This window comes from Rhineura floridana, chromosome 2 (assembly GCF_030035675.1).
Source record: "Rhineura floridana isolate rRhiFlo1 chromosome 2, rRhiFlo1.hap2, whole genome shotgun sequence".
Classification (NCBI taxonomy): Eukaryota; Metazoa; Chordata; class Lepidosauria; order Squamata; family Rhineuridae; genus Rhineura; species Rhineura floridana.
In genome coordinates, this window is record NC_084481.1 from 71831758 (window position 1) to 71852401 (window position 20644).

The 20644-nt window shown below is 42.9% G+C and overlaps 1 protein-coding gene across 11 annotated transcripts in view; it reads right to left on the bottom strand.

Annotated features, from left to right (window-relative positions):
• Positions 1-20644, bottom strand: part of R3HDM1 (R3H domain containing 1) — a 149245-nt gene that overhangs the window by 72770 nt on the left and 55831 nt on the right. For all 11 annotated transcript variants that reach the window (XM_061608910.1, XM_061608911.1, XM_061608914.1 and 8 more), the window contains one exon: positions 19969-20179. In XM_061608910.1, the coding sequence (XP_061464894.1) occupies positions 19969-20139 (171 nt within the window). In that variant the 5' untranslated portion in view covers positions 20140-20179. The remainder of the gene's footprint in view (positions 1-19968; positions 20180-20644) is intronic.

Below are 20644 nucleotides of genomic sequence, written 5' to 3' on the forward strand. Positions count from 1 at the left end.
AATGGCCACCAGCTTGGACGGCTTTAAAAGAAGATTAGACAAATTCATGGAGGACAGGGCTATCAATGGCTACTAGCTGTGATGGCTGTGCTCTGCCACCCTAGTCAGAGGCAGCATGCTTCTGAAAACCAGTTGCCGGAAGCCTCAGGAGGGGAGAGTGTTCTTGCACTCGGGTCCTGCTTGCGGGCTTCCCCCAGGCACCTGGTTGGCCACTGTGAGAACAGGATGCTGGACTAGATGGGCCACTGGCCTGATCCAGCAGGCTCTTCTTATGTTCATATGTTCTTATGAAGTGAGTGAGTGAGTGAGTGAGTGAGTGAGTGAGTGAGTGAGTGAGTGAGTGAGTGAGTGAGTGAGTGAGTGTGTGTGTGTGTGTGTGTGTGTGTGTGTGTGTGTGTTTGATAACTAATGTAGCCCTGAAATGAACCGGGTTCTTTACAACAGCATGCACAAAACAGTAGGTGTTTCTATGTGTAAATCAAAAATGCTGATTTCTCATAAAATATGGGGTTTACATTAAGTATAAAGTCCTGTTTTTGACAGATTTTTCTGGTGGTTTTTTTTGCCCTTTCCTATTTAGCGCTGCTGGCTCTTTTGAAAACATTGTCTAACCCTGAAATGACAACTTTTCAAAAGTAACACCCCCCCCCAAAAAAATTGGAACAACACAGGTATGCCTTAACAGATGCAGCAGGTACATGAGGAAGCTGCCAACTCTGAACATTTTCACAGTCTTAGGCTGCAATCCTAACTTTACTTACCTAGAAGTAAGTCCCACTGAATTCAATCAGACTTACTTCTGATCAGATATGGTTAGGATTGCAACCTTAAAAACAGGCCCTCTGACTTATATTACTATGCAGAAAACATGGAAGGGATAATTACTTGGATCCTTTTTTTTTCTGGACTTAAGCAGATAAAGCCCCCCCCCGACAGAATTGTTGCACAGTATTTCCAAATTAATTTGAGCTCCTCTGGGAGTAAGGGTAGGATACAAATTTAATTAATAAATGAACAAAAATAAGCAAAAAATCATGACTTGAAGAACAAGATTCACTAGGATGGAATGTCTGGGCACCACACAAAGCCTATTACGGTTCTGTGAACAATGACAGATAATGGATACTGAAACAAAGAATTAGATTAGATTTAACATTGGATTCAGTAAACACCAGATTAACTTTTGATGAAATTATAGCAGTCTCTATAAGCAGGAAAAAAATCACAAAAATATTTTATCTCATGGAAGACAAATGACTTGTGAGCTCTCTTGATAACGCTACACAGATGAGAGCAGAATACCAGAATAAAATGGCAACACACAGTTGCTTTCATGTAGAATTTTTGTTTGTGTGTCCATGTACACTGGATTCAGATGAATCCTGAGGCAAAGCAGGATGCCTTTGAGAGATTTTTGGCCTGTCATAGGTGAAGCATAATCTGTGTGAGGCAGTGGGATCTGTATGAGGGCCCCTGAACTGCTTAATGGACCCTCAGTGATCCAAATATTTTAAAATGCTGCAGACAAGTATCTGTTGGAAGCAAAAATAAAGTCTCTAAGCTTACCAGAAACACCAGGATGAGGTGAAGGAGGATGGGTGAGCAAAATCAGAGTGGGGAAGAGGGCAGAGAGTGAGCTCCATTATGACCAACAGGTATGATTTTACTTGGAAAGGGAACCCCTTTTAGTTCTTCCCTCCCCAAAATCAACTTAAAAGGTACCTAGCACAAAAGCCCCTAGGCCAGTGATTTTCAACCTTTTTCATCTCACGGCACACTGACAGGGCGCTAAAATTGTCAAGGCACACCATCAGTTTTTTAAGGATATATTTTATCATTTAAAAAACGAGTATTAAGATTGTGTATAAAGTTCAATAACTAAAATTTTAATCGTGTTATTTTAAAAAAATAAATCAGTGGGAAATCTGTGCTTGGTGATTTTTCATGATGTCCCTTGTCCAAGGGCGGATGGTTGACAAGCATACCCTCAAGTCCTCCTCCAGTGTTTGAAGCCGCAACCTGTTCTTGCTCTTCATTGTGTTCATAGCAACCAGCCTCACACAGATAAGATGTTGAGAAAGGAAGGCTTTAATCGCCATCTTTGTGATGATGGGGTATTCCTCTCGGAGAGACAACCAGAATGACGCCATATCTGTTGATGAGTGTTTCAGTTTCTGTCCTCTATTATTTCTGATTCCGTCAGCTCATCTTCTTCTGCAACAGTTAATTCTGCTGACTCGCACGCACTTAACACAAATGGATCTCTCACCCAGTCCAAGGAAGATACGTCAAGTGACGGGAAATACTTTTCAATGTTTTTACTCAGCAGTGACAAACTTTGTAGAATTAAATCGACAAGATTTTTGTCCAGTCTGCAACTTTCTGTCAGTTCAAACATTTCAACTTTGTTCTCTTTTTTGATTCTGGCTCCCCACAGTGTTAATTTTTCTTTAAAGGAGATAACTTTGTCAGTACAAGTAAGAATATTTTCATTCTTTCCCTGCATACTCTTGTTAAGAGTGTTCAAAGCTTGGAAAATGTCAGCTACGAATGAAACTTTATTGGACCATGTCACATCACTAAGCAGGTCAGCCAGCTCAGACTCTTCTGACGTAAAAAAATTAGACACTCTTCCCTCAGTTCATACAACCTTGAAAGCACCCGCCCTCGAGATCGCCATCCCACTTCCGTGTGCAGTAGAAGTTGTGTGTGAGCAGCTTCCATGGCAGAACACAGTGCTGAAAACAACCTCGATTTTAATGGCCTACTCTTGATGAGGTTAACTGTTTTGATTGTCTCAGCCAGTACTTTTTGGAGTTCAGGTAGTACTGATTTTGAAATGAGGGCCTCTCTGTGCAGGAAACAGTGTGTAAAAACAATGCCAGGGGTCTTTTGTTTGGCCAGTGCGACAAATCCTCTTAGGCTTCCCAACATAGAGGGAGCACCGTCTGTGCAGATGCTGATGCATGATTTCCATGACAAATCGTGAGAATTGAAATAGATGTTGACAACATCAAAAATGTCTTGGCCTCTTGTTGTTTCTGGAAGTGATTTGCAAAATAACAATTGTTCAATGATGTCTCCATTACAAACAAACCTGCTGAATGCTAGGAGTTGAGCATTTCCAGTGATGTCAGTTGACTCATCCAACCGGATGGCAAAGAAATCGGCTTCTTTAATGTTAGCTATCACTTGTGACTCAATGTCTTGAGACATGTCCTGTATACGCCGACTAATAGTGTTATCTGACACAGGGATTTTCAAGATCTCTTTTTCATATGTTTCGCCAAACACAATATTTACAATTTTACAGCATGCTGGTAAAATTACTGACTCAGCAATTGTATGTGATTTCATCTTTTTTGCCACGATTTTGGCAATGGCATAGCTTGCTGCTTGAGCTTTGTCAGAAATAGTTGTGATTTTGGTAAATTGTTTAGCCTGACGTATTTGATCAACTATAACCCTTTTAAAATAATAAACTGGTTTCTCACATAAATGTGAGCGCTTTGTGTGAAGGTGTCTTTTCAGCTTACTTGGAACCATAGCTTGGTTTGCCAGTTTCTCACCGCAAACAACACACTTAGGATGTGGCACTTCTTCTCCCGATGAAATGAATCTGAAGGACAAATAGTCTTCATTATACTGGTGCACGACGGTTTTAGAACTAACACTGACAGTACTATGTGTGTTACTACCTGAACTAGTGCCAGCCACACCTGATTCACTGCCATCGTCCAACTTACGTTTTTTAATTAAAAATCTATCCATGTCTAATAAGCCCTGAAAAAAAAATAAACATAATTAAGAACTAAATTCAGAAATAACAAAATAACTAAAACAAAATAGAAATAACGAACTATTTACCTTGACATTTTTGTCCCTGGGGGAAGCGCACTTTGGGAGGTGACTGGGGATGATGCTCGTCGTCTATGAAGATTGGAATCACCCAAAGTAGGCGGAGAAACTGCTGCATTCTCATTCTGAATGCCAAATGTATTGTGCAAGAGCCGCCCTAACACCTCAACTTGTTAGATACAACATGTGTAAAATGAAACAACACGGCAAGCAAAGATGAGTAAGCTTATGAGACCTATTGCTAACTCTTCCTTACAGTACAAAAGTACCTAGGTGGGAGACCCACTTAATACCTTTTTACATCTGCAAGACTTCTTTAGATTCGAATCTACACAGAAAAGAGCATGCCAGGTGTAGCTTCTCCCATCCTTGCAATCCTTATTAAGGCCAGTTTTGATGAGCACATATTTTGCTCAGGTAACAAGTACAACTCAGTTATGACAGTCTGGTAGTTTGAGACTTTTCTCATGCAGCAACACCCCAAGAAAGCTGAGCTTTTATGCAAAAAGGACTGACAAACATAAACCAGGCCAAGACCACCTAGGAAAGACTGCCTACTAAATTGTTATTTATTTTAATACTGTGTTTTTATACTGTTCTAACAATATATTATTGTAACCCTGGATATGAAATCCTAATCGCCATAATAATAAAAATAATAATAACGGCAACAAGAGTAGACGCACAAAGGTTACTTCTAGTACAGCCCTGTAATTTACCCTAGAATAGACACTGGCAGAGTAGCTAACAGCACAGAGTCTGAGCTGTGTGTATGGAAGGAGGAAGGGTGGGGAAACCACGTGAACTCTTTGTGTAGTCATCCATATCAACTACGGGAGGTGGGCAGAGAATGTCACATTCCACCATTCATAACTCTACCTACAAAAATCACCTGCGACAACTCACACTTGTGGGCAGAGCTGTAAGCTCTTCTCCGAGCTCCCTTTATGTCTGCAGCTCTACTCACGCAACTCGCGTAGAGAGCATCATTCACGGAACTGGACCGATTTTGGAGGAGAGTTATTCACAGATGGAGCCTATGCCGAAAGCGTCGCACTAGGCACGTGCTCAACATTCTCATAATGCATTTCCGCAAACTGTGCCAGCTACTACGAGTCGGCCTGATGGAACCTCCCTGCGCAGCTTGCATCTCCCTCTCTTCCCCCATCCCCACGAACGACTGATTGACTGACCGGCCAACGAAGTTCTTGAGGATGGAGCTCTTGCCTGCACTCTGACCACCCACCATGGCGATTTGCGGCAGGTCGAGGTGGCAACTCTGTCCAATAGAGCTGAATGCATCCCATAGCAATGACCTAAGGGAGACAGACCCCTCTGCTTTCTCTCACAGCCTGGGGCAACAACCACCAACCTTCCCCCTTGGATTCTCCTCATCCGGCGTCAGCGACGCCCTGCCCTGCCCTTACGTGTCAATCGCTATCATCATTGCTCGACACAACTGTCATTTGCTGGTCAAGAGCAATAGAAAAAAAAGAATCTGACGGACAATCAAGCTTATAGGACAGTATTTCCCTACTACACCCATTTCCGGTCAGCATTCTAATTGGATGACCTGCTCTGTCATTCAACGGCCCTTCTGCTCTGAATCACTTCAGTAAAGTGAATTTTTTTTAAGGGACGTTCTCACGTGAGCAAACTCCCGTGGCACACCTGTGGACCATTAGCGGCACAGCAATGTGCCACAGCACAGTGGTTGAAAATCACTGCCCTAGGCCCATTTACTTGTAATTTGGCAGACTTTAACCTCTGGAGGGACCAGTATATCTGTAAACGTTATCCATTCCTGACAAAAAAAAGGAATGGCTATAACTTTTTTACATTTTCCAACAGTGAATAAGGAGTGAAATGAAAAACACATGGATGGATCTCCAGCCAAGCCTAGTAGCCTATGAATTGTTTTGGAGAGGGGTTCCAAAGCAATGAATCAGGGTCCAAACAAGGTCCATACAGAATACTGTTGGTCATATCACCGGCTTACATCAGTGCCCAATACAAACAGCATGCAGAGATTATCAACAGCATGATGTGTATTAATGAATAGGTGACATGAATACATAGGAAGGATTTTTATTTCTCTTTGATTTTACTAGTACCTTTCTCTATCAGATGGGTAAACTTTTCAACCATAAGCTAAAAACCAGGTACAAATGGCTTCTTTCAGCCTACATTCAAATAATGTGAAAACTGCCTATAAAGCACTTTTTTTCTGAACAAGAGTATACAATATGATTACTAAAAACCTAAGATTATAATTACATTCTTTACAAACTAAGATTAAGGGAATCCAGATGCCAAGCAGGTATAGAAAAGGCAAAAAGATATAGAAGAGGCAAGAGCCCAAGAAGCTAATGGCATTTGTAAAATGGAGACAGTTTCTGCAAGTCAGTGGCCACACAGCCTTCTTAAAAAATTAATTGCCACATGGATTATACTGAGAAACACTTTCCATGGTGTCATCAGACACTCATGGCAGAGAACTTCCTTCATAAAGACAAGCCATCCTGAATGTTTTAGCTACAATGTGGAAGTCTTTTCAGGCAGCTTCCATGTCATATTTGTAATGCAGAAGCTAACCTAAAATTATATTTGAATGAGTGCTCTTAACACTTGGGGCAGCTGTATCCCAAATCATCAAAGAGTTGATGAAGATATAATCAACAATGTCACATCCATGCAATCAAGTCATGTATTGCTTACCAATCAGCTCCAGCTACTATTACTAATTTACATCAAACAAAATCTAACAAACATCAAAGAATGTGAGGTAAACAAAAATTCAAAATTATATTCTCAAGACCAAAAGAAATGCAGCATTGTTTATCAGACAGGTCTGCCAATCTTGGGTTGTGTAAAGATCCATACCATAAATTCACAGCATATCCAATTCACATGACTTCTCATGTGCACATGACATGGGAACTGTAGTTTGTTAAGGTTGCTGGGAATTTGTAGCTCTGTGAGGGGGAAACCACAGTTCCCAGTATTCTTTTGGGAAGTCACGTGACTTAAACATGAGTTGGGTGTGCTTTAAATTTATGGTGTGGATCTGCCCTAAGGCAACAAAGAGCATCTCACAGAAGATATTGTGTTTTCAGTAGAGAGTGTTCCAAGGCAGATTTTTAACAAGATCCTAAGCACATTTACTCAGAGGACAGACCTATACAGTTAAATAGGACTTGCTCTTTAGAAAGCAGTCTTAGGGTTAGTGCTCATTTGTTTTTATTTATTTATTTAAAATATTTCTATCCTGCCCTTCTACCCTAAAATATGGCACTCAGGGCAGCTCCCAATAAAATCATACACAATAAAAAACTTCAAAACCAGAAAAAAATACATAAAATACAGATAAGAAATCTAGGGAAGCGGTATTACAAGAGGTAAAACTGAAAAAGGGGAAAATTAAAATCAACTTCAGGCTACAGTCCCTCCTAAAGGCTCTCCAGAACAGGATGGTTTTCAAAAGTCTCCAAAACACCATCAGGAAGGGAGCAGAGCAGGCTTCTTGGGGTAGGGTATTCCAGAACTTGGGGGCATGGCTGAAAAGGCTGTCTCCTGTGTGCCTGCCAATCTAATATCTTTCATTCCAGGCATGAAAGGAGATCAGAGGCAGCTGATTTTAAATCAGGTACACTGGTCCAAGGCTGCTTAGAGCTTTAAAGGTCAAAATCAGCACTTTAAATTGTGCCAGGAATAAACCGGAAGTCAGTGGAGTTGGCCAAGCACAGAGGTGATATGATCCTCACACCACGATCCAGTTAACATTCTGGCTCCTGCATTTTGAACCAACTGCCATTTCCAAAGGCAGACCCACATAGAGAGTACTTTGCCATAATTAAGCTTCGATGTCACCAATGCATGTGTCACTGTGGCCAAGTCAACCGCTTTCAGGAATGGGCGCAGCTGGTAGACCAGTTTGAGTTGGCCAAAATCACTCCTGAATACTGCAGCCACCCGATATCCAAGCAGAAGGACAGGATCAAAGAGTACTCCCAAACTACAGACTTGCTCCTTCAAGGGAAGTACAATCCCATCCAGAACAGGATGCAGCCTTATCCCTGGCACAGCTTTCCCCTTGACCAGCAACAGTTCTATTTTGTCTGGATTAAGTTTCAGCTTATTAGCCCACATCCAGCCCTTCACAGCCTCCTGGTTTAAGATGAGCACTGCCTCCCTGCAATCAGATAGTAGGGAGAGATAAGAGTTGTGTGTCATCCGTATATTGATGACATTGTACTCCAAATCTCCAGATGATCTCTCCCAGTAGTTTCTTATAGATGTTAAATTGCTTAGCCTTAGTCTTAGTGCTAAATGATTTTTTGTGGTCAAATAAGATAAGGTAAACTGAGGCGCTAGTAATATACAGACAAAGTCACCTATAGCTTTTGGAAGGTATAAAGAAACAGAAGTGGTGGAATTAGTTTGTGACAGGAACAACAAGCAACAGATCAAAGGGTCACAAATTTGGTCACCCACAGTGATTGAAATTTTCCATCCTCTCCTCCTTCATATTTTATTTATTAAATTTATATCCCGTCCTTCTTCCTAAAAGCAGCCCAGGGCGGCAAACCAAAACACTAAAAACACTCTAAAGCATCTTAAAAACAAAAGACTTCAAAACATATTAAAACAAAGCATCTTTAAACAATCTTTTAAAAAAAGTTCCAAAGACACTTAAAAACCTCTAAAACAGAAGGCAAAGTCAAAAGATACGACCCTGACCTTTGGGACAGACTTAGTGGCAATCACAAATAATGGCTGCACAGCAAGGCCAGCATTCAAAACAAATCTGGACCCCCCCCCAACACTGACAGATCTTATCTGAAACTCCATCATTACAATTAACTATGTACAGTAGGGCCCCGCTTTACAGCGCTTCGCTTTACAGCATTCCGCTAATACAGCGGTTGTGAATTGTAGAAAGGCCCTGCTTTACAGTGCTTGTTCCGCTTTTACAGCAGTTTTTTGCTGCTGGGCACCATTTTGGTCAATGTAAGTCAATAGGATCCACTTTACAGCTGTTTTCGCTTTACAGCAGGGGTCCGGAATGTAACCCGCTGTATGAGCGGGGCCCTACTGTAGAGAAGCAAGCAGAACCTACCGTAATTTTTGCAAGTTTGTTTTTATTGCACATTGTATACACACATGGGATTGTAGTCAACTAAGTCCTACTCAGAGTAGACCCATTAAAATTAATGAACCTGTTAAAAATGTTTATTAACTTCAATAGGCCTACTCTGAGTAGCTCTAGCATTGAATACTACCCTTCATGCTCACATCAGTTAGGAAGGAGATCCATTTGTAAACAAATGTTTCAGAAAACATTCAGCAAAGATAGGTTGGGACTGCAGTCCTATACACACTTACCTGGAGGCATGTCCAAGTGAACACAATAGGACAGACGTTTGCGTAGAGACATGTATAGGGTTGTGCTGTAAATATTCCTGGTTTTGCAATTCAATTAAATATATTCTGCTGCTCTACTATACCCATCTGTCTCTTCATTCTGTCCTTTGAGACCCAACCAATGTTCTCTCTTCCTGTTCCTTGCATCTCAGATATATTGCCAGGACTGTAACGTGACTGTAAAGGGGATAGTTTGTGCCTTGATGGTGGTCATGCAACAAAATTGAAGAATTTGGTTTCAACACTAAATCCAACATAAAACCTGATGTTCTCAGCTCTCAACTGAAAAGCGTCAAGCCTTATTGCTAGGTAGAAAGTACAGTAGGGCCCTGTGATGTTCCTATATTAATGTATATATGGTAAGTGTTGTTTTAGAAGATACATGGTAAGTGGAGTGAAAGAGGAGGGGGAGTGAATGGGCAGTAGAATGCGAGATGATTGGCTGAGTGTTTAAAATGGCTGAATGTATAAAAGGAAGAGTGAGAGTGGAATCGGGGGGGAGAAGAGAACTGAGTGGGTTGGTTGGTGGGGATTAGAGAGTTGTTTACCAGGAGGGAGGTGGAGTTCGGATTAGTATTGAGTAAAACCATATGCTTATGTGCCTTAAGAAGAAATCTTGTTAATCTTGTTAGCTTTGTTATCTGTAATAAATACTTAATTTGGTTTACCAAAGGCCTGATCCTTGGCTGGGGTTTCACAGACCAGAAGGGAGGGTAAGGTAATGACCAAGGCTGAAGGGGAACTGTAACAAATGGTGGCAGCGGTGAAGAGAATAACAATACCAGTATTCAGAGTCTCTGGGAATACTAGTATTGGGACGTTACTGGTGGTTGCCCAGCAGGGGGATCTGTTGAGATCTGTGCTAGAGCGGGGAGAGAAACCATAAGAGAGAGCGGTCCGGACTGGTGGAGTCCCTGGTGGTGCATAGTGACAGGCAGTAGCCACGCGCAGGTAGGAACCTGACAGGGAGAGCCAGGGAAGGATGCACCACATGTGGTGGCAGTAGCGGTGGGATACGAACAACAGAGAATCCAGATACGAACCAAAGAGAGTCCCAAAGACACGTGGTGACAAAGGAGACTACGTCACAGGTGTTGGCTGTAGCAGTGAGATACGAATACTAGAAAATCCCTAATAGTTGTGTGGCAAACAGAAATAACAAAACAAGATTACTTGTGAGAGTGACTGGCAAAGAGTGTGTGGCAAAGAGTGAGTGAACTCAAACACCATGGCTGAATACATAAAAATGAAAAGAGAGGAGCTGGTGGAGAAGTGCATAACATTCAATTTACCTCAGGAGGGTAAAGGGGTAGATGAATTGAGGGTAGCACTTATAGGATTTGCAACTGCCCAGCAAAAACAACCTGTCAGAGAAGAGACCCCAGAAGGATATTTAAGCAATCCCGCTTATATAGAGTACTTGAGAGAGAAGTTAAGATGGGAGGCTGAGGAAAAAGACAAGCAGAGGGAGTTGGAAGCTGAGAGATTGAGGATGGAAGCTGAGAGATTGAGGAGGGAGGCTGATGAGAAAGAAAAGCAGCGGGTCTTTGAGGCTGAGGAAAAAGATAAACAGTGAGAGTTGGAAGCTGAGAAGTTGAAGGTGGAAACTGAGAGAATGAGAATGGGGTTTGAGGAGAGGGAGAAGCAACGAGCATTGGATGCTGAATTACAAGTAGAAAAGTTAAAATTTGATAGAGAGAAATTTCACTCTGAGGAGACAAGGAAAGACAGAGATGGAGCAAAAATAAAAATTACTCCAAAGGACTTTGCTGTCTATGAGCCTGGACAAGATCCTCAAATTTACCTCAGCACCTTTGAAAAAGCAGCTCAGTTGTGGGGGCTACCTGAAGATAAATACATGCAGTATTTATCAAACCTGATTAAAGGGGAATTGGCTGAGGTATACCAATATTTCCCCTCAGACAGGCCCGTCACCTATGCTGAATTCAAAGAAGCAGTGTTTAAAAGATTCAGACTGGGGCCTGATTATTTTAGAAAGCTTTTCAGAAACTGCCAGATACAGACAGGGAGGTCTTTTGTGGAGCTGGGGGCAAAACTGATGGACATATTTGGGAAATGGCTGACAAGTGCAAAAGCTCAGTCTGTGGAGGAGGTGAAAAACCTCATGATATTGGATCAATTATACCATCAGTTACCACCAGAAATAAGGCTCCTGGTCAAAGACCGTTCCCCTACATCGGTGCAGGAGGCCGCAGAGATGGCGAATCACTTCGCCTCCAACAGAACTGGCTGGGTGGGGAAAACATCAAGAGATTTTAAACCCAGACCATATAACGCTGGCAGAAGGGATGTGGTACCACAGAGAGTGAGTCCTCCAGTAAAATCTGAAGGGCACAGGACACCCCAGAGTGGATCTGTGTACCCTAAAAGTGAGGAGAAATTATGCTACAAATGTGGTAGACCGGGGCACCTACGTTTTCAATGTGAGGTTGCCAACCCCATTAGTAATCCTGCTCAGACAAGGGCAGTGAAAACAGAGCCCAAGGCTTTAGAAACAGCGAAAAAGGTTCAGTTCTGCCAGATAAACTGGACAGAAGTAACAGACCTTGATTCAAGTCTGAGAGAGGAAGTGAGTGTACATGGGGCAAATTATTGGGCATTGCTTGATACTGGTGCCGCTCAGACATTACTGAGGCCAGATTTAATAAAATCTGAGGTAATATTACCTCAGGAAACTGTGACTATCCAAGGAGTGAGGGGTCAACCAGAAAGTTTGCCTGTGGCCCTGGTGGAAATGACTTGGAGAGGCCGAGAGGGCCGATATAAAGTAGGCATTAATGCCCAGCAACAAAAACCAGTAATACTGGGAAGGGATGTAATGGGCGCCCAAGGAAAGATCTATGTAGTGACCAGACAGCAAATTGGCAGAGAAAAAGAAGCCATATTAAGGGGGGCTGAAACAAACAGGGTGGAATCTGTTAACCAGCCTCAGGTCACCATAGCAACCACTAGCAGGCCTGCTGAAGGAGACAAACTGTATCAAGTGGTCTCTGGGGAAGAAGCAGATCAATTCAGGGAAGAGCTGCATAAAGATATAAGTTTGAAGCAGATAAAGGAACAAGCCCTGACCCAACAGATTCCTTTCACTGACAAACTGAGGAATCAAGTTGTGTGTGAGAATGGGATTTTATATAGACTGTGGATGCCTGCTGAGAGAAAGGATGAATGTGAACCAGTGAAGCAATTGATAGTACCTAGCAAATACAGAACCAGATTGCTAGAGATAGCCCACGATGTCCCATGTGCAGGACATCTGGGAATAAAAAAGACCAAGAGGAGATTGGCTGCACATTATTATTGGCCAAATATCTCCAAGGATGTAAAACAACATTGTCTATCTTGTGGAATATGCCAAAAGGTGGGAAAGAGTGGAGTAAAGACCAAGGCACCCTTAAAGCCCCTTCCTATAATTGGACAACCCTTTTATAGAGTGGGAATAGATTTGGTGGGGCCTTTTTCCAAACCCACAAGGCATGGCAAGAAATATCTAGTGGTGGTAGTGGATTTTGCCACCAGGTACCCAGACGCAGAAGCACTGAGATCTGTAGAAGCCCCTGTAGTGGCAGAGGCTTTATTAAAAATCTTTATGAGGCTGGGTTTCCCTCATGAAGTGCTGACAGATCAAGGCAGTGTATTCATGGCAGAAGTGATGCAATGTATGTGGAAATGTTGTGGTCTAAAACATCTAAAGACCACTACTTACCATCCCGCTACTAATGGGCTAACTGAAAGATTCAATGGAGTTTTGAAGGGCATGATAAGAAGCTATGTTCAAGATCACCCACAAGACTGGGATGAACGTTTGGGATGCTTCTTATTTGCATACAGAGAAGTCCCTCAGGAGTCAACAGGCTTCTCACCCTTTGAACTAATGTTTACTAGAAAAGTGAGGGGACCTTTGGAACTGCTAAAAAATTCATGGGAAGGAACTCTGTGAGAGTACAAAACTTCTGTAGTAGATTTTGTATTGGAATTCCGCAATAAATTAACATCAATGATGGAAGTAGTGAAAGAGAATTTGAGTCATGCACAGGAGAAGCAAAGTTACTGGTATGACAGAACAGCCAGAGAACGTGTGTATGATGTGGGAGATATGGTTATGGTGTTCATACCCAGGAAACATGACAAATTACAGGCTAACTGGGAAGGACCATATACCATCAGAGAAAGGCTTGACACAGTGACATATGTAATCACCACAGACCAATTAAACAAAAGCAAAGTGGTTCATGTAAATATGTTAAAGCCTTACCATACCAGGGATGCAAAGGTGTTGCAAGTTACCTTATTCCCTGAGGGAAGTGGGCCTGAACTTCCAGATTTGGTACAGGAAAGCAAAGACAAAGGAGGGGTAGATCAAGTGGAATGGTCAGAGGAGGTGGAGGAGGAAGTAAAAGAAGAGATTCTGAGAGATTTGAAAACCTATAGGAATCTCTTTAGCAACAAACCTGGCCGAACCAGTATAGTTATACATTCCATTGATACTGGAGATCATGCCCCAATCAGATCTGTTCCGTACCATGTGAATGGGAAAGTTTTGAATGAGATCAAAAAGGAGGTGGAAGATATGCTGGAATTAGGAGTGATCAGGGAATCCATCAGTCCCTGGGCCTCAAGTATTGTCCTGGTTCCGAAAGAAGATGGAACGATAAGGTTTTGCATTGATTATCGGCTAATCAATAAAATTACTGTCCCAGATGCGTATCCTATACCTAGGGTAGACGCAATGTTAGAGTTATTGGGGGCAGCAACCATTATCTCTACACTAGATCTCTGTAAAGGATTTTGGCAAATGGAACTAGACAAGCAATCCAGAGCCAAAACTGCCTTCAGTACACCAGATGGGTTATATGAGTTTGTGACCTTACCCATGGGACTAAGGAACTCACCAAGTTCATTTCAGAGGCTAATCAATACTGTGTTGCGAGGCATGTCAGATTTTGCAGTGGCCTATATCGATGACGTAGCCATTTTTAGGAAGTCGGTGCCTGAGCATGTCCAACACCTGACAACAGTATTGGAGGCCTTAAGAAAAGCAGGCCTCACAATAAAAGCTAAGAAATGCCAGTTTGGACTAAAGGAAGTAATCTATTTAGGACATAAGGTGGGGAGTGGGAAAATCACCCCCTTATGGAGCAAGGTGGAGGCAATACAAGCGTGGCCGATCCCCTTAACCAAAAAACAAGTAAGGGCATTTCTGGGTGTGGCTGGATTTTATAGGAAGTTTGTGAGAAATTTTGGGGAAATAGCAACCCCCTTGCATGAATTAACAAAGAAGAAGTGTTCTGAGCGTGTGGTATGGACGGATGAATGTCAGAAGGCTTTTGATCTACTGAAGCAAGCCTTGTGCCAAGGACCCATATTAATAGCACCAGACTATGAGAAACCATTCATCGTGGCTACAGATGCGTCGGCCCTGGCGCTGGGAGTCGTCTTGCTACAGGAGAGAGAAGGCACCAGACATCCAGTGGCGTACCTGAGTCGCAAGCTGACGCCGAGGGAGAAAAACTATTTGTCGGTCCAGAAGGAGTGCCTAGCGGTCGTGTGGGGACTGAACAAGTTGCGCCCATACGTGTGGGGACGAAGATTCACAGTGACTACGGATCATCGGGCCTTGTTATGGTTGCAGACTATGAAAAACCATAACACTATGCTGCAGAGGTGGTCCTGGACCCTACAGGACTATCAAGTGGACTTCCAGTTCATAAAAGGCAAGGACAATGTACTGGCTGATGGACTTTCCAGGCAAGTGGCTGGGACTGCAGTGACGTGACCAGACAGAGGAACAAAGAAAGACATTTTCCCCATAGAGACTTTTATTTGTTAACGCGACGTATAAATCCTGGAACAGGAATAATACTCTGCTGTTGTTTAAGGGGGGGGAAATGTGATGTTCCTATATTAATGTATATATGGTAAGTGTTGTTGTTTTAGAAGATACATGGTAAGTGGAGTGAAAGAGGAGGGGGAGTGAATGGGCAGTAGAATGCGAGATGATTGGCTGAGTGTTTAAAATGGCTGAATGTATAAAAGGAAGAGTGAGAGTGGAATCGGGGGGGTGAAGAGAACTGAGTGGGTTGGTTGGTGGGGATTAGAGAGTTGTTTACCAGGAGGGAGGTGGAGTTCGAATTAATATTGAGTAAAACCATATGCTTATGTGCCTTAAGAAGAAATCTTGTTAATCTTGTTAGCTTTGTTATCTGTAATAAATACTTAATTTGGTTTACCAAAGGCCTGATCCTTGGCTGGGGTTTCACAGACCAGAAGGGAGGGTAAGGTAATGACCAAGGCTGAAGGGGAACTGTAACAAATGGTGGCAGCGGTGAAGAGAATAACAATACCAGTATTCAGAGTCTCTGGGAATACTAGTATTGGGACGTTACTGGTGGTTGCCTAGCAGGGGGATCTGTTGAGATCTGTGCTAGAGCGGGGAGAGAAACCATAAGAGAGAGCGGTCCGGACTGGTGGAGTCCCTGGTGGTGCCTAGTGACAGGCAGTAGCCACGCGCAGGTAGGAACCTGACAGGGAGAGCCAGGGAAGGACGCATCACAGGCCCCGCTTACCGGTGCTTCGCTTTCCGGCATTCCGCTAATGTGGCGGCTTTCAATTAGGGGAAATTCCCTGTTTTAAAGCCAATTTTGCGCTTTTGCAGCATTTTCGCATCATTTTTGTGCAACGCGCTCCATTATACTCAATGGGTTCCGCTTTACAGCGATTTCCACTTTATGGCGGCAGTCCGGAACGGAACCTGCCGTATAAGCAGGGCCCGCCTGTAATCGAAAAAGTGAATTGTGCTTATTTAAAAGCTCTGATTGTCATGCCCTCGTGCCCTCAAGAGCCACAGGGTGCATGTTTCAGACCCAATTCCCCCACCTTGGGCAATTGATCTGGAACCCATTTCCCAATTCCCCTTGACAAGGCTGTGCAAACCAACACCAACCCTGCAAGGTAGAAGATAGGCTGCCACCACCCCTTCACTGGTTCAACTCTGAGCTAGGGGAACTCAGAGCCCAGAAATAGGTAAACCAAAGTTCAGAAGACAAGAGCCAAACACTCCTTGTCCAGAAACTTCTGGTAAAACCAAAATACACTCCCTCCTTTGGTAGTTTGTGGTCAGTGGTCAAGGTGCTGGATTCAGAACCAACTTGGTCTCACTCAATGAAAACACCAGGTTAATAAGAAGTAGCTTTATTAAAAAATATAAGTGCACATTTAATATATAGCAGCAAAACAATTCCTCAAAACCACACCTAACCAGGGGTTTAGGTCTAACACAAGAGAGTTCAACACACAACAGAAAATAATAAACTAATTAGCCTGTTCTACTTACTGAAGAGGTAGTTGTTGGTAAATCTCATCTCTCCTCAGAGAGAATAACATCAGGTTGGTAAGAAGCAGTGGAACCCCATATGGCATCCAAAGTACAACCAGGGGACCATTCAAGAGAACGCCCCAGGGGAACGTCCAGGAGAATGTCCAGGGGGAACAAAGGCTATGGGTCTCAGCCCCTATACTTAAGGAAAAAGGCACACAATGGTTCAGGATGATTCAGCCAATCAGGGGACTTTCTGATACAATCATATTCCCGAAACTTTTTCGCACCTTGCAGGCCCCCCTCCCTTCTCTGATCTCAACCTTCTCAGGCCCGCACGGCCTTGACTGCTAGGCTCCCAGCAGATTAGCAGAGATAAACAGGTGTTTCTGTTCAGGCCTCCCAACTGCTTGCAGCTGGAAACAAAACTTAAAATTTTCCTCTCACCAAAGCCTGTCTCCTTCCAAGATGTAACTCCCACAATTCCCTGTATCTGAGCCATGTTACAAGAAAACCAGGTTAACAAATCTGCAAGTTCATGACACTGATCATAGCTAGTTTATAGGAAGGGTCTCCAGAGGGGTTAGTAAGGAAGATGATTTTCAGTGCTCTTTAACTTCTCCCATGGAGCTCAGCACTTCCTCTCCTCTTTTGTCTGCCTTTACAGATAAAAGATGGGGTGTAAAGAGAAGAAATTTGGTAGTAAAATACCAAACAGTACAGAACGTGGCGGCACGCTTGATTACGCATAGCCGTCGCTGGGATCATATCACCCCAGTGTTATTAGATCTTCACTGGCTACCAGTTGTCTACCGGGCCCAATTCAAGGTGTTGGTGTTGACCTTTAAAACCCTATACGGTTTCGGCCCAGTATATCTGAAGGAATGCCTCCAGAATCACCGATTGTGCCGCCTGACGAGATCAGCCTCGCAAGACCTTCTCTCGGTCCCACCGGTGAGAACAGCTAGGCTGGTACGGACCAGAGAGAGGGCATTCTCTGTTGTGGCCCCCACCCTCTGGAACTCTCTCCCTTTCGATCTCAGACATGCTCCCTCCCTGTCCAGCTATCGCCGAGCCTTGAAGACCTGGCTGTTCAGGCAGGCCTACAAGATTGGGACAGATTAATTTATGTTACAACTGAATTAATGAATGGTTTTTTAGCTTATAATTTTGATTATGTTGATCTATATGTATTGTTTTTATTCTTGTTGTTCGTCGCCTAGAGTGTCCCTAACCCGGACAGATAGGCGGCTGAAAAATAAAATTTATTATTATTATTATTATTATTAAAATAGATAAATAAAAAATAAAAAAATCAGATATGAGCTTATGTAATAAAAAGAGGATTTTTTAAGTGAAAAATGATCCCCCACAGCCATGACCAGAACAGGATTATTAAGAGACAAACTTCGATAGCCAAAAGTAGTGGACAATAAGGAGGGTCCACAATTTGGCTTGCTATCAGTAACTGCCCATGAGAACTCTCAGAAATGTCGGGGTGTGTGTGATTGTACTGCATTGCATCTTGGAAAAACAGAAGCAGCAGTGGCATTTCCTACCTTCTCCAAAACAGCATCGCATCCGAGATGATGCTCTATCCTTCCTCCACCTTCTAGTCATGTCCCACTTGCTCGGAGGTTTAAAGAAACAGTGGGAAAGATTTCTGCAGTTTGTTGTCCAAGGCTGATATCCAATGTAAGTCATACTCAATAGTATACCCATTGAAATCAATGGAATTAGGTCAAATGATTTCACTTGGTTTATTCCGATTATGATTAACGTTGGATATCACCCTAAGTCTTCAAGCAAGGCACCACCTTTATCCCCCCTGACAAGCAAGACATCCCGCCTCTCCTCAAAATATTCTGCTTATACCAGATAAGGTTGGGAAGAGGAGGCTGGAGTAAGAACGAATAGAGGCTAAGCTAGTAAAGCCAGGTGTGACACCTGTGATGATGCAGGATGGAGTGCCATTACTGAAGAAAGAAGGAACTGAGATGGGCATGAGACAAGCCAGAAATCCTCAAGTGGAACATCTGGACCAAATGTCTTCATTTAGGCTAGGGTTGTGGAACCTCCAGCCCATGTGCCAATTTTTGCCCACCCAGGGATCCAAGTTGGTTTGCAAGGCCATTTCCCCCAAATCACGCCCACCTCACTGTGTGATGTCAGCTCATGCGCAGGGGGTGGGGTTCAATCCTGCTGGGTGCTACTTTACTAGTGCATTCCTTATGGGTAACACACTGGCAAAGCAGACTCCTGCAGTCAGCAGGATTAAACCCTCCACTCATCAGCTGGTGAGCAGAGGGTTAAATCCTGCTGGGTGCTGCTTTGCCAGCACATTTCCTGTGGAGAATGCACTGGCGAACCAGAATCCCCAACCAGCATATCAGCTTTGATGGGGGGAACACCCACCTATCAGTTACCTGACATCATCATGGTATCTCTGCCCATCTGTCAAAGTTAACCAACAGTGGTGATGGGAGATAAAGACCTGGCCTGCCAGGCCAAAAAGGATTCCCACCCCTTATTTAGGTGAAGGCATTCAACCCTTTCAAGATAGCCAGATGCTCTAAAACCACTTTTGGGCTATACTCCCAACATTAGGCTACCACCCTCAATGAAAAAAAAAGAAAGCTTCTGCTTTTCTGGAGTTAAATTGAATATGAATGCTTAGTTAGCAAAAATCCAAAAACTTCTGAAGTTAACTAATTTACATCGTTTATAAAGACAGTGGTCATGCACACTGTGTAAGAGAAACAACGATACCCCAAACACGTACAAAGTTGAGTAGACATATTATGTTCATGGTGGGCGTAACTCCTTAGGAGCTTCACATTCTGAAAAGAAGCCTGAAACTGAAGCCATTAAATGGAGACACATTATCCGACTTTACAATCATGTGAAAACAACGGATACACATTTAAGCTTTTTTTCCAAGTAGTACGCAACCGCAAAATTAAGTGAAGCATTATCATCACCCTTTCTTTCCCTGATTCTCTGCACTATAGGAAACTGATTAACTATCCAGCCTAGTGTAACAAAACATGTAAGGCTACCAAAATAGCTGATATCCCTCTTATAAGAAAATTGGCAGACTCGCCTTCAGATCTATTCAGAAATAACTGAATGCGCAGTAACAAGGAAAGGATAAGGGAAGGGAAATGTGAAAAAAGAGATAAATCATTCATGCAGTTTTTGTTTTTGAAACATTGTTGAAGTTGACTGGCTTCTCACAGCTAGTAGTAGTAGTAACAGTAGTAGTGAGGAGGCGGCAGAATAGCGCTAAGTAATTCCATGCTTTATAAATGCTACTTATATATACTATATAAGGTAGAAAAAAAATCTCTTACCTGCACATCATTTTTATTATCTGTACACCTTTCATCTTTCTCCACTTGAATTTGCTCATGGCTTTCTGATTTTATAAAGTGTTGCGCTGCAGTGCTGTCTTTTACCTCTGTTTCTGAGCCTGTCATTGTATCACTTCCCTCCTTTACAGTAACAGTATCAGTCATCCTCATTAGAAAAGGTTATTTTAAAAATCTAAAGGAAATATGGAGCCTTGAAAAGAAGGAGGAGAAGAAGGAAAGACATTATAATTTCTGTTCTCCTAATTCACACAGTATATAAGATAACATGAAAAAGACCAGAGCTTAAAAATACTTTCCTCCATGAAGGTCCTTTAATCACAGATGACCAAAGATTTCAACACCTTTCTAAGAATCAAAACAAGAGTGCAATCCAACTTCCACTTATGTCAGGCTGAGGTGCCTTGGATGCAGCAGATCTCCAGCTGAGCTGGCTGGGTCCCAGCTCAGCTGGGCTACACCGACGTAAGTCCCTCAGTTTGGCAGAAGTGGAGCCGGTGTAAGGCCTGAAAAAGGGGTGTGTTGGTGGCGTGTCAGGGGAGGGGCCAAGGGGAGGGGACTTAGGCCACATCCAACTTGTGTTCAGAGCACTCCTACAGGTCTCAATCCAAGCAAAAGTTATGCCAGGAAAAAGGTTGGTCTAAGAAAATAATTGCAA